The sequence below is a fragment of the Oncorhynchus gorbuscha genome, linkage group LG10, assembly GCF_021184085.1.
Source record: "Oncorhynchus gorbuscha isolate QuinsamMale2020 ecotype Even-year linkage group LG10, OgorEven_v1.0, whole genome shotgun sequence".
Lineage (NCBI taxonomy): Eukaryota > Metazoa > Chordata > Actinopteri > Salmoniformes > Salmonidae > Oncorhynchus > Oncorhynchus gorbuscha.
The window spans coordinates 68,830,786-68,846,724 of NC_060182.1; the positions used below are offsets into that span (position 1 = coordinate 68,830,786).

The 15,939-nt window shown below is 41.9% G+C and overlaps 1 protein-coding gene across 4 annotated transcripts in view; it reads left to right on the forward strand.

Moving 5' to 3' along the window:
- Positions 1-15,237, forward strand: part of LOC124046431 (ryanodine receptor 3-like) — a 179,850-nt gene extending 164,613 nt beyond the window's left edge. For 3 of the 4 annotated variants that reach the window (XM_046366785.1, XM_046366787.1, XM_046366786.1), the window contains 21 exons: positions 263-343; positions 526-614; positions 710-838; positions 956-1,060; positions 1,744-1,825; positions 3,889-5,201; positions 6,434-6,513; positions 6,704-6,878; positions 7,011-7,097; positions 7,182-7,382; positions 7,680-7,810; positions 8,139-8,181; positions 8,318-8,445; positions 8,548-8,608; positions 8,713-8,859; positions 8,987-9,121; positions 9,307-9,463; positions 12,758-12,822; positions 12,906-13,006; positions 13,651-13,702; positions 13,848-15,237. In XM_046366785.1, coding sequence (XP_046222741.1) covers positions 263-343; positions 526-614; positions 710-838; positions 956-1,060; positions 1,744-1,825; positions 3,889-5,201; positions 6,434-6,513; positions 6,704-6,878; positions 7,011-7,097; positions 7,182-7,382; positions 7,680-7,810; positions 8,139-8,181; positions 8,318-8,445; positions 8,548-8,608; positions 8,713-8,859; positions 8,987-9,121; positions 9,307-9,463; positions 12,758-12,822; positions 12,906-13,006; positions 13,651-13,702; positions 13,848-13,943 — 3,458 coding nt within the window. In that variant the 3' untranslated portion in view covers positions 13,944-15,237. The remainder of the gene's footprint in view (positions 1-262; positions 344-525; positions 615-709; positions 839-955; positions 1,061-1,743; positions 1,826-3,888; positions 5,202-6,433; positions 6,514-6,703; positions 6,879-7,010; positions 7,098-7,181; positions 7,383-7,679; positions 7,811-8,138; positions 8,182-8,317; positions 8,446-8,547; positions 8,609-8,712; positions 8,860-8,986; positions 9,122-9,306; positions 9,464-12,757; positions 12,823-12,905; positions 13,007-13,650; positions 13,703-13,847) is intronic. The other variant, XM_046366788.1, reaches the window with a different exon arrangement.
- The last annotated feature ends 702 nt before the right edge of the window (positions 15,238-15,939 follow it).

Here is a 15,939-nt window from a genome sequence, read left to right on the forward strand (position 1 = left end):
TGTATACTGAACATCCTTCCCTGCATACAGTATGTACTGTATATCAAGTCAAAGTGAGATGAATATCTCATAGAGGGAGCATATACTTTCATGACAAACGTCTCCTAGTCTAGGAGCTTGAGGACTAGACGGCAGCTTTGTATTGAAGTGAAAGTTATGCCATTTTGTAAGCTTGTGTTAGATCAGGTTGAGGGGGGTTGCCTGATTTCTAGCCCCCTCCTAACCAAAGGGGACAGTCGTCAATCTCATCTCCTGTGTCCAGGTTCCAAAGTACTGCAAAACGATGAGTTCACTAAGGATCTCTTTAGGTTTCTGCAACTTCTCTGTGAGGGACACAACAACGGTACGTCCAAACTTTCTAGAACACCTTACCTCAATACCGGTTAAGGTACTCTAGCCTACCTGTGACTTGTGTATTTAGTTCTGATCCGTATTATTTGTGTTTACTGCCCACAATGTACTATGTATATCATTACCTGATCCTCTAACCATTCATTGGTATTTGACCACTTTCTCTTTCTTCAGACTTTCAAAACTTCCTGCGGACTCAAACAGGGAATACGACCACAGTAAATATAATCATCAGCACTGTGGACTACCTGCTCCGTCTGCAGGTAAAATACTATGCCCCACCTTCACTCCGTATATGCTTTGTGTGTAATGTCTGTTTACAGTATCATGTGTTCCATGTTGATTTGTCCAATATTAGGAATCCATCAGTGATTTCTACTGGTACTACTCTGGGAAAGACATCATGGATGAGGCTGGCCAGCGGAACTTCTCCAAAGCCCTGGCTGTGGCCAAGCAGATTTTCAACTCTCTCACTGAGTACATACAGGTAACACAAAACTCTTGGGTTGGAAGAAACTAGCCTTCACAGACAGGAATGTGTTGTATGGTTAATCATGGTGATCCAATCATCTTGACTTTAGTGATCTTCTCTTTGTGACGCCAGGGCCCGTGTATTGGGAACCAGCAGAGTCTGGCACACAGCAGGCTATGGGATGCAGTGGTGGGATTCCTGCATGTGTTTGCCAATATGCAGATGAAGCTGTCACAGGTAATACAACTCAGTACAATTTCCTAATCAACTTAATTTTACTCAACCAATATTCAATCTATGTCATCAGCTATGAAATTGAATAGAATCTGATTCATGTGATGCAACATCAAACTATATGTGGACAAAGAGTTCAACAATCTGCTGTGTTGCCACTAGAGGTCTCTCTTAGCTCAGAGATGTACTCTGCAGCATGTTGACAGGCTTTTCTCTCTGCCTTAATTTGAAAGATCCATCACTCGCACAGCCAGACACCTTAAGATGTGCTTTGTAGCCAATAACCCAGATGGGATCAGAATGAAACCTCTAGTACCGTCTTAGTTTATCTCAGGGTTATCCAGAGGGGCAGGGCTGTTTGCAGGTGGACAGATTGACAGGGCGGCTGGGCGCGTTTTGATTAAGCTAATCAAAGTCCCTCCTCAGATTTATTATGTGCTATGAGCCGGCTCAAAGGAGGCCCAAAATGAGTCAGCCCCTCCCAGCCATCTGCTTGGGCCCGACAGAATGACATTAGCCTGTGTGCTGATGGATGGCTGGGACCTAGCGCTCTCAGAGGGCCTTGATCTCTCCAAATGCCATGCTGGGATATTAGCGGTGGACTGGCCCCAGACAGAGAGCTGCGCTAACCTTTTTGATGTGGTGAAGGATGTGTCACAAAGTTGCTTTCGTTTCCTCTCCCCCAGGATTCAAGTCAGATTGAGTTATTGAAGGAGCTGCTGGACCTGCAGAAGGACATGATCGTGATGATGCTCTCCCTTCTGGAAGGTTCTATTACCTTTTCATCTCAGTCGTGACTCATCACGGAACACATTGTGGTCATATCTAGAGGCACTGATAGAACACTCGCTACCAGCATATGCTCTATCTATTTGATCCATTTTGTGCCTAAAACCCTTTAAACAGATGTATTTACTTGAAATTATATTACATGACATCAAACACCTATCCATTCTACTTGGACAATTCAATTAGCAGATTGTATTATGGTTACTTTGTACTTTCTATTGTTTGTTCTAAACCAGGGGTGTCAAGCTCAATACGCCCACGGGCCGTATTGAAAAAACACAACGAATTCGTGGGCCTGACATAGCCTATTATGTTTGTTTTTACAACATCAAAAAACCTGCATACAACTGTGACCCAAACTGGCCATTGTTTTATTACAAATAATAGGTCCCTTTATAATGTCCACTTATGTACATAGGGTGCTATATATAGCATTTTAACATATTAAAACAAGAGATACATACAGTGCATTGTGAAATTATTCAGACCCCTTCACTTTTTCTACATTTTGTTGTTTACAGCTTTATTCTAACATTGATTAAATAAAAAATAATCCTCATCAATCTACACACAATACCCCATAATGACAAAACGAAAACAGGTTGTTAGATGTGTTAATTTGTGGGTGTCCATCACCCATTTCATATATGTTACGAATTGCAATATGTATTATATATTGAAAGTTGCAAAACATACAATATGTTACGAATTCGCAAAACGTACTATATGTTGCGAATCTGCAAAACATACGACATGCTAAGAATTCTAGCTAGGTTGCTGATGTTCGCTAGGATAGGGTTTAGAGGTTAGGGTTAAGTTTAGGAGTTAGCTTAAAGGGTTAAGGTTAGGGTTAGCTATAATAGTTAAGGTTAGGAAAGGGTTAGCTGACATGCTAAGTAGTTGCAAAGTAGCTAAAAGGTAGTACGTAGGGGAAAGTTGCTAATTAGCTAAAACGCTAAAGTTGTCCGTGATAAGATTCGAAATTGCATCCGTTGGGTTGCTAGATGTTTGCGTTAAACACCTACTCATCAACCCTGACCAACCACCCTACTTTAGTTTTTTCCATAAGTAACATAATAAAATAATCATCCAAATCTGTTAATTTAATCTGGAGATATCAATGTTTTTTTTGCATTGGGATGCTTCTCAATCCACCGCATCACCGATATATCGCACTTCTGCATCTGCGGTGAAATGTGTCAGACCTAAAACGTGTGATTGTCAGTCCCGAAAATCAATCTTCTCACGAAAATGTCTGAAGCATCCAAACGATTTGACTTACACGACTCTATGGAAAGGGGAGATTCTCATGAACACTATGTTTTTTTCCGATTTGCTCTACGACTCCCGTGACTAACAGGTACCGGTTTAAAAAAATAAATGGAAGTATGAAGGCCGTTTTGATACAGCGGCAACAACTAATAGTTACTCCTGTGTTAGTAAGAAACGATAAAGGGGTCCTAAAATTCTGGGAGAAAAGTATAATAAAACAAAAGGTAAATGATCCATTAGTGGTAACATGACCAGGATATGAAAAAAAATCTTCAACAAACTTTTCTGTATTAAATTGACAATATGTCATCTTAATTTCATAAAGTAGATGACTCAGCGGTTGACTCATTTATACTCGCTTGTGTGTCCTATTGTTCTTTAGTAGTAATTTATACCCACATATTGAATACTTAATCTTATAACTTTTTGACAACCAAGATGACATGTTCTGTAGGCTACAGCGATGACCCGTTGGAACCAGAACTTGGCATGGACATTTAGCCTACAACACTTTTAAACTTTCGGTCCGGTAGAATATTTGGTCAGTGCCATTAGTGATTAAATGATATAGCGCACTGGCTGGCTTGTGTGTGGGTCTGGCAGTCCACTGCCGTTTATCGTGCTGCATGCTGGCAGTGCTTGCTAACTTGTAGTGCAGCACGGCAGTATGTAAGCAGGCCAAAATGAATTGACAACCCAAATCATTGCGTGGGACAGATAGAAATGGGTCACGGACCGAATCCTTTGTCTAAACTTTAGTAACCCCACAGGTAACGTTGTCAACGGAACCATCGGGAAACAGATGGTGGACACCCTGGTGGAGTCCTCCAGCAATGTGGAGATGATCCTCAAGTTCTTCGACATGTTCCTCAAACTCAAAGACCTGACCACATCGGACAACTTCAAGGAGTACGACCCGGAGAGCAAGGGAGTGATCTCCAAGAAGGAGTTCCAGAAGTCCATGGAGAACCAGAAGCAGTACTCCCAGTCAGAGATCGAGTTCTTGCTCTCCTGTGCCGAGGCTGACGAGAACGACATGTTCAACTACGAGGAGTTTGTGAAGCGCTTTCATGAGCCGGCCAAGGACATTGGCTTTAACGTGGCGGTCCTGCTCACCAACCTGTCAGAACACATGCCCCACGACGCCCGTCTGGCCACCTTCCTGGACCTGGCCGAGAGCGTGATAAACTACTTCGAGCCCTACCTGGGCCGCATAGAGATTATGGGTGGAGCCAAGCGCATCGAGAGGGTCTACTTTGAGATCAGCGAATCTAGTCGTACACAGTGGGAGAAGCCCCAAGTCAAAGAGTCTAAGAGACAGTTTATCTTTGATGTGGTGAATGAGGGTGGAGAGAGCGAGAAGATGGAGCTGTTTGTCAACTTCTGTGAGGACACCATATTTGAGATGCAGTTGGCCTCACAGATCTCTGAGCCTGACGCAGTGGAGCGTCCCGAGGAGGACGATGAGGACAGCCAGAGTGTGACGGAGGAGCCTGAGGAGGAAGAGGAGGAGAGCATGATGGAGTCTCACTCTGCCTTCACCAACTCCTGCGTCTCCATGAGGAAGAACCTGTTCAGCTTCCGCCAGCTGCTGACCTTCAAAAGCATGAGGCGGCAGTACAGGAGGTTCAGGAAGATGAGTGTGAGGGAGATGGTCCAAGGCTTCTTCTCATTCTTCTGGATGATTATCACTGGCGTCTTCCGCTTCCTTTACAACCTGGTGTGGGGCTTCTTCCATATTCTGTGGTCCTCCATGTTTGGCGGGGGCCTGGTGGAGGGGGCCAAGAACATGAAGGTCACAGACATCCTGGGGAACATGCCCGACCCCACACAGTTTGGTATCCATGGTGATGTGCTGGAGACAGAGAAGATGGAGGCGAGTGAGGCGTCATCTGTGGCAGAGATGGGCCACATGGGCCAGGGGGACAAGGCAGAGGCAGATCTGATGGCTGAGCTGCTTAACATCCAAACCAAGAGCCAGGGGGGAAAGCATGCGCCCGAGCCAGGTCTGGGGGACATGGGTGAGGTGGTGGGGGTCGACGCCCCCTCTTTAGCCAGTGCCGTCAAGCAGAAGAAGGCCAAGGTATCTGAATATCCTCTGAAATCACACATTCAGATTTATTACAAGAGTAATGGTTATCTGTGTAAAATCAGGCCTCTGTTATGTGTATGTCACTGAAAATGAACTGTAGTTTAAGCCATTCTTCTCAATGTGCCACAGAACAAATTCTGTTCAGTGTAAATGCATGACATTTGGTGTCTATAGACAGGCCACATTGACAGTCAAAGTTAGAATTTGGAGAAAATGTGAAAATCATTCAAATGACTAAAACCATATAGTATTGTTATTTGACCTGTTCTAAATATGCCAAATGTATGATTCAACTCATTGTCGTTTGTGACCTACAGCAGTTTTTGTATCACACTATATTTAGTCTTTGGACACATTGAGTTATTTATTTTTTCACACATTTAATTAATCAAGTCATGTGAATACAGGAGGGAGTTCAGATGGGCCTTCGCGCTTCAGCAAACAAGTTACAATATAACCTTATTCTAAAATGGATTAAATAAAAACATTTCCTCATCAATCTACACACACTACCCCATAATGAAAATCGTCTTTAGAAATGTTTGCAAATGTATAAAAAAATAAGATACCTTATTTACATAAGTATTCAGACCCTTTGCTATGAGACTCGAAATTGAGCTCAAGTGCATCCTGTTTCCATTGACCATCCTTGAGATGTTTCTACAACTTGAATGAAGTGGTAAAGTCTGTGGTAAAGTCAATTTATTGGACATGATTTGGAAAGGCACAAACCTGTCTATATAAGGTCCCACAGTTCATGGTATATGTCAGAGCATATATGTTTTTTACATTTTTTAATTTGACTATTTTCTACATTGTAGAATAATAGTGAAGACGTCACAACTATGAAATGACACATATGGAATCATGTAGTAACCAAAAAAGTGTTAAACAATTCAAAACATTTTATATTTGACATTCTTCAAAGTAGCCACCCTTTTCCTTGAAAGCTTAGCATCCTCTTGGCATTCTCTCAACCAGCTTCACCTGGAATGCTTTTCCAACAGTCTTGGAATTTAATTTGGAACATATATTCACATGGTTTGATTCATGAAATGTGTATATAAAAAAAACAGTAACCCCAAAGACTAAATATAGTACAATATCAAACGCTCACATTGTAGACAAACGCTTTGGCGATTTTAAAACAGTATGCTCACAGAAAAAGTGTACCAAAGTTTTTATTTATTTATTTCCATTATGAACATGAATGGGTTTACCAGGATTCCATGTGTTTCTTGAAGGAGGCTGCGACTAAGGAGCCTACCAACGGAGACCACAAAGCCGAGCCAGAGAAATCAGAGTGAGTGGCCTAATGCGTCCTTGATCTTTGATTTGATTCTCAGTGTGAACACAAGATTCCCTACCTGACTGAGCCGTAACAGCATTTGTTTTGCTCCTACTGGAAGCTGAACTGATTTGGTGAGGGTGCTTGTTGCCTGTTGGTCTGTCTGTGCATCACCCTGTTTAATGGTGTGTGTTTGTGTCTACAGCCCAGAGGATGGTGAGAAGAAGGACCAGGACAAAGTCAAAGAGGAGGCTCCCCCAGAGCCCTCACCGGAGGAGAAGAAGGCCCCCAAGAAGAGACCGGGACTGAAGAAAGAGTCTCCAGAGGAGTTCATGGCCAGCTTCTTCTCTAGCCTGGACATCTACCAGACCAAGATGCTGGTGAAACCACACACTGATGCTATACCCATTCACATCATTTAGCCCTGTTATCATAATAGCACATTAGTGTTTGTGGTGTTGCATGCTGTATGGCATATTATTGTCTAATATATGCTTGTATGTGTTTTTCAGAACTATCTTGCCAGAAACTTCTACAACCTGCGTTTCTTGGCATTGTTTGTTGCATTTGCCATAAACTTTATTCTGCTCTTCTACAAAGTAAGTCAAACCCAATCTAATCAAATAGAGCACAGTGTTACTATTGGGCTGTCATGGATATACACTGAGCGTGTGTTGTGTCAGGTGACTGGAGATGACGGGGATGACGATGATCCAGATCCCTGGAATGGAGGTGGAGCTACTGATGAACAGGATGAAGAAGGTGGGATGGAGTATTTTGTCCTGCAGGAGAGCACCGGCTACATGGCACCTACACTGCGCTTCTTGGCCATACTACACACAGTCATCTCTTTCCTGTGTGTGGTGGGATACTACTACCTAAAGGTACATTTTTCAAACACACACATACAGATAACTAACTTATATGCACACTTACCAAAATATTTATAATATCCCTTGAGAATGAATGTTTCATCATTATAATGGACTAGTAATAAACACAGCAGTTTTCAAGAAGTCCTTTATATTGTAATATGGGAACTAATCTACCATCCATACATTATTCCCCCTTTTTCTGAAGGTGTATTTGGTAAACACCAGCGTGTGATGATATTATCTCAGACAGTACCTTGTGGGGCTGTGATCTAATGTTCTGTCTGTGTGTCTGTCCGTGTCCCCAAGGTGCCTCTGGTGGTGTTCAAGAGAGAGAAGGAGATCGCCAGGAAGTTGGAATTTGACGGCCTCTACATCACAGAGCAGCCGTCAGACGACGACATCAAAGGGCAGTGGGACCGCCTCGTCATCAACACCCCGTGAGTCATATAGAGCATAACTATAATCATCACCGCAAACTATAATCATCACCGCAAACTATAATCATCACCGCAAGCTATAATCATCACCGCAAGCTATAATCATCACCGCAAACTATAATCATCACCGCAAACTATAATCATCACCGCAAACTATAATCATCACCGCAAACTATAATCGTCACTGCAAACTATAATCATCAATGTTTTGGTATTTGAATGTAGTTTTCAGATTGTGGATTACTTGTTTATACCAAGGTTTTTGTTTAACTCCCTGTCCTGTACCTTCTCATTGTAATAATGATATTTTCCATCCTCTTTTGTGTAGTTCCTTCCCTAATAACTACTGGGACAAGTTTGTGAAACGCAAAGTAAGTAGACAGTATTTAATTAATTATTGGTGGAATTGTTATGAATTATTCACCAGATCAATATGACTTGAACATGCACATACTATTTCTACTATTTACTCTGTTTCTCCTTGTTATCATGGCATGCTGCTGTTAGGTGATCAATAAGTATGGAGATCTGTATGGAGCAGAGAGGATAGCAGAGCTGCTGGGGCTGGATAAGAGTGCTCTGGACTTCAACCCCACAGAGGAGACGGTGGTGAAGGAGGCATCGCTGGTGTCCTGGTGAGACACTGGGAGAGTGGCCTATAATAGAGTTGTCGAGTTAGCATACACAGAGTGAAGTAAAAAACAGTACCATTCACATCAATCCACCTCTTTTGACAGGTTGAGCTCTATTGACACCAAGTACCAGTGCTGGAAAATGGGTGTGGTGTTTACAGACAATGTAAGTGTTCCACATTTACAAAGAGCATAATTTGGTATATGATAACACCAGATTATTGTTGACTTGATCTGACTGATCTGTTTCTATGTTGTGTGTCCCTGCAGTCGTTCCTGTACCTGGTGTGGTACACCACCATGTCCATCCTGGGTCACTACAACAACTTCTTCTTCGCTGCCCATCTGTTGGACATCGCCATGGGCTTCAAGACCCTCCGGACCATACTGTCCTCCGTCACCCACAATGGCAAACAGGTGGGTGCAGTTTGGCCACCAGGCAACAGGGGTCAGTGTTGAGTCAGAGCTCTAGTTCTGCCTTGGTATTAACCATAGAGATAATGTACATCACAGTGGAAGTAACCTGAGGTATTCTCTGTCTCAGCTGGTTCTGACTGTAGGTCTCCTGGCGGTGGTGGTCTATCTGTACACTGTGGTGGCCTTCAACTTCTTCCGCAAGTTCTACAACAAGAGTGAGGATGACAACCAGCCCGATATGAAGTGTGACGACATGATGACTGTGAGTCCTTGGATTTTTCACTAACATCATAATGTGGAGGCCACACTAGTTAAAAAATAAATCAATAAATTGAACACCAGCCCAGTTTAACATTCCTGTTTGGTGCCTTGTGAATGGATCTATTCCATTTCCAACCAGCCTCACTCTCTTTCTCACCTTCTCTCTGTCTCTCTCTCCTGCATCAGTGCTACCTGTTCCACATGTACGTTGGTGTGAGGGCAGGGGGTGGAATCGGGGATGAGATCGAGGACCCCGCGGGCGACCCGTACGAGCTCTACCGCATCCTCTTCGACATCACCTTCTTCTTCTTTGTCATCGTCATCCTGCTGGCCATCATACAGGGTACGTACTGTACTAATCTGGATCACAGGAGGCTGTATCTGGGACAGCGAAGGGGACCAGGGTGAGACCCAGCAGGGTCAGTGTCACTCTGGCTCCCTGGTGTCAAAGTCACCCTGCTCCCTATGGGTTGGAAGGGAAGGGGCTGTGAAAAGGGCTGTGTAGGGAGGGGATTAATCACCCATAGAGAGAGACCCATAACTCGGTCGGTCTGTCTGTCTGTCTCCACTAGTCTCCACCAGGCCCTTACACACAGGCCCTTAATGTTTCTCTCACAGTCAGAAAGCCTCAAACTTTCCAATGGTTTTTTCCACCTCAGACAGAGACAATCAGTCAGCCTCATGTCTCTCCCACAGACACTCAAACTGACTGCTCACCTCACAGTAAGTCTAGAACACACAGACAGATGCAGCCTGTACCCTAAAACAAGTAAAAGTATAGATACCTTATTAGAAAGTTACTGAAGTAAAAGTGAGTCACCCAGTAAAATCCTACTTGAGTAAAAGTCTAAAAGTATTTGGTTTTAAATATATGTAAGTATCAAAAGTAAATGTAATTGCTAAAATATAGTGAGTCCACCAGGCCAGAGGCAGTAGTGATGACCACATGTTCTATTGATAAGTAGCAGGGTAGCCTAGTGGTTAGAGCGTTGGACTAGTAACCGGAAGGTTGTGAGTTCAAACCCCCCAGCTGACAAGGTACAAATCTGCCGTTCTGCCCCTGAACAGGCAGTTAACCCACTGTTCCCAGGCCGTCATTGAAAATAAGAATTTGTTCTTAACTGACTTGCCTGGTTAAATAAAGGTAAAAAAAAAAAAAGTGCGTGAATTATTTGACAACTTTCTTGTCCTGCTTAGCAATCAAAAAAATTACTTTTGGTTGTTAGGGAAAATGTTTGGAATAAAAAGTACATTATTTTCTTGAGGAATGTAGTGAAGTAAAAGTTGTCAAAAAAATAAGTAGTTGTGCTAGAGGAGTTACTACAGATCAGACTACTGTACCAATTGGATATCACGAAATTGGGCAGAAAAGGGGCAAAAACAATATTCAGTTCCAGTCAAAAGTTTGGACACATCTTCAAGGGTTTTTATTTATTGTACTCATTTCTACATTGTAGAATAATATTAAAGACATCAAAACTATGAAATAACACATGGAATCATGTAGTAACCAAAAAGTGTTAAACAAATATATTTGACATTCTTCAAAATAGCCACTCTTTGCTTTGATGACAGCTTTGCACACTCATGGCATTATTTTAACCAGCTTCATGAGGAAGTCACCTGGAATGCATTTCAATTAACAGGTGTGCCTTGTTAAAAGTTCATTTAAAAGGAATTTCTTTCCTTCTTAATCCATTTGAGCCAATCAGTTGTGTTGTGACAAGGTAGGGTTGATATACATAAGATATCCCTATTTGGTAAAAGACTAAGTCCATATTATGGCAAGAACAGCTCAAATAAACAAAGAGAAACGACAGTCCATCATCACTTTAAGGTCAGTCAATGCGGAAATGTCAAGAACTTTGAACGTTTCTTCAAGTGCAGTCGCACAAACCATCAAGCGCTATGATGAAACTGGCTCTCGTGAGGACCGCAACAGGAAAGGAAGATCCAGAGTTCTCTGCTGCAGAGGATAAGTTCATTAGAGTTACCAGCCTCAGAAATTGCAGCCTAAATAAATGCTTCACAGAGTTCAAGTAACAAACACATCTCAACATCAACTGTTCAGAAGAGACTGCGTGAATCATGGCCTTCATGGTCGAATTGCTGCAAAGAAACCACTACTAAAGGACACCAATCAGAAGAAGAGACTTTCTTGGGCCAAGAAACATGAGCAAAGAACATTATACTGGTGGAAATATGTCCTTTGGTCTGATGTGTCCAAACTTGAGATTTTTGGTTCCAACCGCCGTGTCTTTGTGAGATGCAGAGTAGGTGAACGGATGATCTCTGCATGTGTGGTTCCCATCGTGAAGCATGGAGGAGGAGCTGTTATGGTGTGGGGGTGCTTTGCTGGTGACTCTGTCAGTGATTTATTTACAATTCAAGGCTCACTTAACCAGCATGGCTACCACAGCATTCTGCAGCAATATGCCATCCCATCTGGTTTGCGCTTAGTGGGACTATAATTTGTTTTTCAACAGGACAATGACCCAACACACCACCAGGCTGTGTAAGGGCTATTTGACCAAGAAGGAGAGTGATGGAATGCTGCATCAGATGACCTGGCCTCCACTATCCCCTGACCGCAACCCAATTTGAGGTGGTTTGGGATGAGTTGGACCGCAGAGTGAAGGAAAAGCAGCCAACAAGTCCTCAGCATAATGTGGGAACTCCTTCAAGACTGTTGGAAAAGCATTCCAGGTGAAGCTGGTTGAGAGAATGCCAAGAGTGTGCAAAGCTGTCATCAAGGCAAAGGGTGGATACTTTGTGGAATCTAAAATATATTTTGATTTGTTTTTAACACTTTTTTGGTTACTACATGATTGTACATTTTGACTGATATATATATATATATATGTGTTAGAGGAATTACATTCCTTTATGTTTTAATTATCCAATTCAATTAAACACTCTGCCCACTCCTAAGAATTTGTAAGACACTTATTTGCATAAAATGGACAGAGACCAGTCTCAAAATCAATATGTAGCATTTATTCTCGAGAGTACTGAACATGATACAATTTACAACAGGTTATAAACTGAAAATGACGTCATTAGGTTTCAAACTGTCCCGTCCCTCCTCCACTCCGGTACAATGGTAGTATAGTTCTCAAGCCTTCCTACATCGACCCCCACCAGTATAGATCATTTATGACCAAGCCAAGGCCTTCCTGTGAAGATAAGCATTTAGCCAGTCTGACAATAAGTTCATTCGTTTCTACCAAGGAACAGACAGTCATTGTTCTAATTCTTGATTATAATTACACACATTATATTCAGTCCTAGTATTAAAATAAAATTAATACATCTATACAGTAACATAATAGTATTCTGATTAGTCAATCCTGATTGAAATGTATACATAATTAGTCATTATTGATTTTAAAAATCCCAATATATATATATAGTAAAGTACAGATACTCCAAAAAAATACTTTAGTAGTACTTTAAAGTATTTTTATCTAAGTACTTTACAACCACTGCCTAAAGTGATGCTGCTTCCCATAGTCAGCCGCTGTTCAACCATTGAAATATTTTACATTGCAATACAAAAAGCTGTGGGGGGGGGGGGATTGTGTTAAGTTGCCCTGTCCATAAAGAGACATCTTCTTCACTGGTTGTGTGTCTGTAGGTCTGATCATTGATGCTTTTGGAGAGCTGAGAGACCAACAGGAGCAAGTGAAAGAGGATATGGAGGTGAGAGACTTTGGTTTACTTTCATCTGTAGTGCAGGTCAACAGAAGACAATGTTTGAGTGTTTCATCTATTTTTCTCCTCAGACCAAATGTTTCATCTGTGGCATCGGTAATGACTACTTTGACACGACGCCTCACGGCTTTGAGACACACACCTTACAAGAGCACAACTTGGCCAACTACCTGTGAGTATCTAGACTGAATGTAACCCGGCACTTAAAAGCTAGACTTTTTTTTCTCTGAAGTATCAATTAGCTGACAGCTCTTTCGTCTTCCTGCATATTTATACCCACTTGTTTACTATTAAACCACCTGATGGATGGCTTTTACACAACAGTTGATGGTATCTATGCCCCAGTAAAAAATAAATAAACAGTGCCCATCAGCCAGCATTCTTCCACCCTCTATAAGCTCAGTGCTCATCTATTGTTGCTGTGCTAGCTAGCTGGAAAATAGGAAGCCATGTGGTCTTCATCTGCCCACTCAGTCGACTGGAGGAGGACATAACGCTAACCTTACTAGCTCATTTGTTTAGGTTGATTGGAAAATAGGTGTGTGATATCATCTTATGTATGCATCATACATTTTGATTTGGTGTGCAGTGGAACTCAGTACTCAGTAATCTGATGGTTGAGGATAGGACACATGGATGATTGATAAGATCATCAAGAACATTATGCTTGAATGAGGCTTTAATTTCCTCCTGCTATAGCCATTTGTAGTTGTGAAAGAGGTCAGTTGATCTTTGAGATGTTGAATGATGCAAGTGAAATATGACTGTGGATAAAGTGGGAATATTCATGTATCACCAATCTATTTGACTTGACAGGTTTTTCCTGATGTATCTTATCAACAAAGATGAGACCGAACACACCGGTCAGGTATGGCGCTTGTCACTCTTTTGACCCCTTTGTCCTGTGAAAAGGTTGTCATATCAGGACCCAAAGTTAACTGTGACTCACCAGTTTTTAGGCTCGGCTCATTTGCTGCTATAGATTGACCAGTCTTTTTGTCTGCTTCCTCCAGGAGTCATACGTGTGGAAGATGTACCAGGAGAGGCTCTGGGACTTTTTCCCTGCTGGAGACTGTTTCAGAAAGCAGTATGAGGACCAGCTTGGATAGAGCTGACAGACAGGTCGCTGTCATCCTACGGACAGGACTACAGTCCTACAAAGAACTGCTCCAGGTACACTCCCACTTCCTCCTAACAGCTAGCTGATGACGGTTGGTAACCATTCACCGGCCTATTGCCTCCTCTAAATGTGTGAGACTAGAGGAGAGGGGAGATGCTATCTTCCATGTAAAGGAATAACCATTTTCACATCAACGTCAAATGTACCTGTACATGTTACCTTTGGTACAGGGCCAACCTCCAAGAAAGTGACTATATTACAACCTGCCCAGACAGATTTCAGTTTTGAACCTTTTTTTATATTTTTGACAACGTGTTGCCTTTTCCTCCACATAACCCCGAACCATTGCACAATTATTGGTCTTTTTGAGAAACACTGGGTTGTGTGGGGTTATGGGACAACGTGTGAGTCTTGGCCCGTTGCAATATGCACAAGAAGACTATTTCAATATTTCAAGAATGTTGAAAATGAGACTTATGCCAAAAGATAGGTGGGCAGATTTTTACAGAGAGCATACTGTATGTGAGTTAACAAAGTTTAAAAAAATTTGTTCGAGTAATGTCCTTTCAGATATGAAGTATTGATTATAGAGGACTTAAACCAGGGGAAATGTTGATTATATGATAAAAATGCCTGAATCAAGTACTTGATGAAGTGCCTTATCTACATTACAACGGAGCTATGCAAAACCATGTGTTTTTCTTTCTGCAATGGATGTGCAGTAGTTTTCCTGGACCAGAAATAAGCAGCTGTTCAGAGTCATTACTTCGTGGCTTATGTTTTTAATTTGAAAATGGATGAGCAGTGTTGAGTATTTTGCCAACTGTAGATTCTACACTTAGAAAAAAAGGCTCTGGATAGAACCAAAAAGGTTGTATTGCTTGCTTCATATACTGTATAGCAACCTTATAGGTTCAATATAGAACCCTTTTGCGGGGTTCTTTGATCAGACCCTAGGGTTCTTCACTGACCCAACATTGGTTCCATATAGAACCATTGGGTTCCATATAGGGTTCTATATGGAACCAATTTCAGTTCTATATATAACCTTAAGGGGTGCCATATATGACGCAAGCATGGAACCCTCTTTGGTTCTATCCAGAACCTTTTTATCTAAGAGAGTAACTGCAAACGAGTATAAATTACACACTCGTCTTAGTATATCATATGTCCGAATGTTTTAAACACCTTGAAACAGAAAATAAGTTGCTATTGTATGGCTATTTGTATGTAGTAGCATTGCTGAACCGTGCATTTCCCTGAAGGACAAATAAAGAAATCAATTAAATAACTGGAGTCACTTCACACACTGTTTCTTGTTGGATTTTACTATCTATCTTTTTTTGCTATAGTTAAGGACAAAGTATGTCGCCTACAGTACAAACTACAGCCAACTTGCGTGTAATATCTCACTGTCCAGTTGCTCCTTTACTGACACCTAATCACCTCCCGGTGTGACTCGTGAGTTCATATCAGGGGATTTAGCTTCTTTTTTTAAAAGCATTGCGTCATTTCCCCCTAAAAGATAATGGGCCTGGCTCTCCTTTACCTAACCACTCTTTAAATGACAAATATAACCTACAGTTTAGGCCTGACTGTTAGGTGTTAGCTAGGCGGGCTTTGAAGGTTTACCACATTCAGCTTCCACATTTAGTATTTAAATTTGTATTATCAGTAAGGTAGTATAATCAGTCCTAGCTTTTGATTTTAGCTAGTAGCTACTGAATAGTGTTGGTCAGTCCAGTCCTACCAGGGTGCAGGAGGCATGCAGGAGATCAGCAGGCTGGTTCCCTGCCTTGGGCGATGGGAGTTTTATCCCTAGTACTCACGGTGCCACCTGTCAGTTCGTATTATGTCCCACCCACCTCAGGGGGCAAATTTATTGAAAATGAAATATATCATGTACATACACTGCATGACCAAAAGTTGGTCCCCTCTTTGCTGCTATAACAGCCTCCACTCTTCTGAGAAAGCTTTCCACTAGA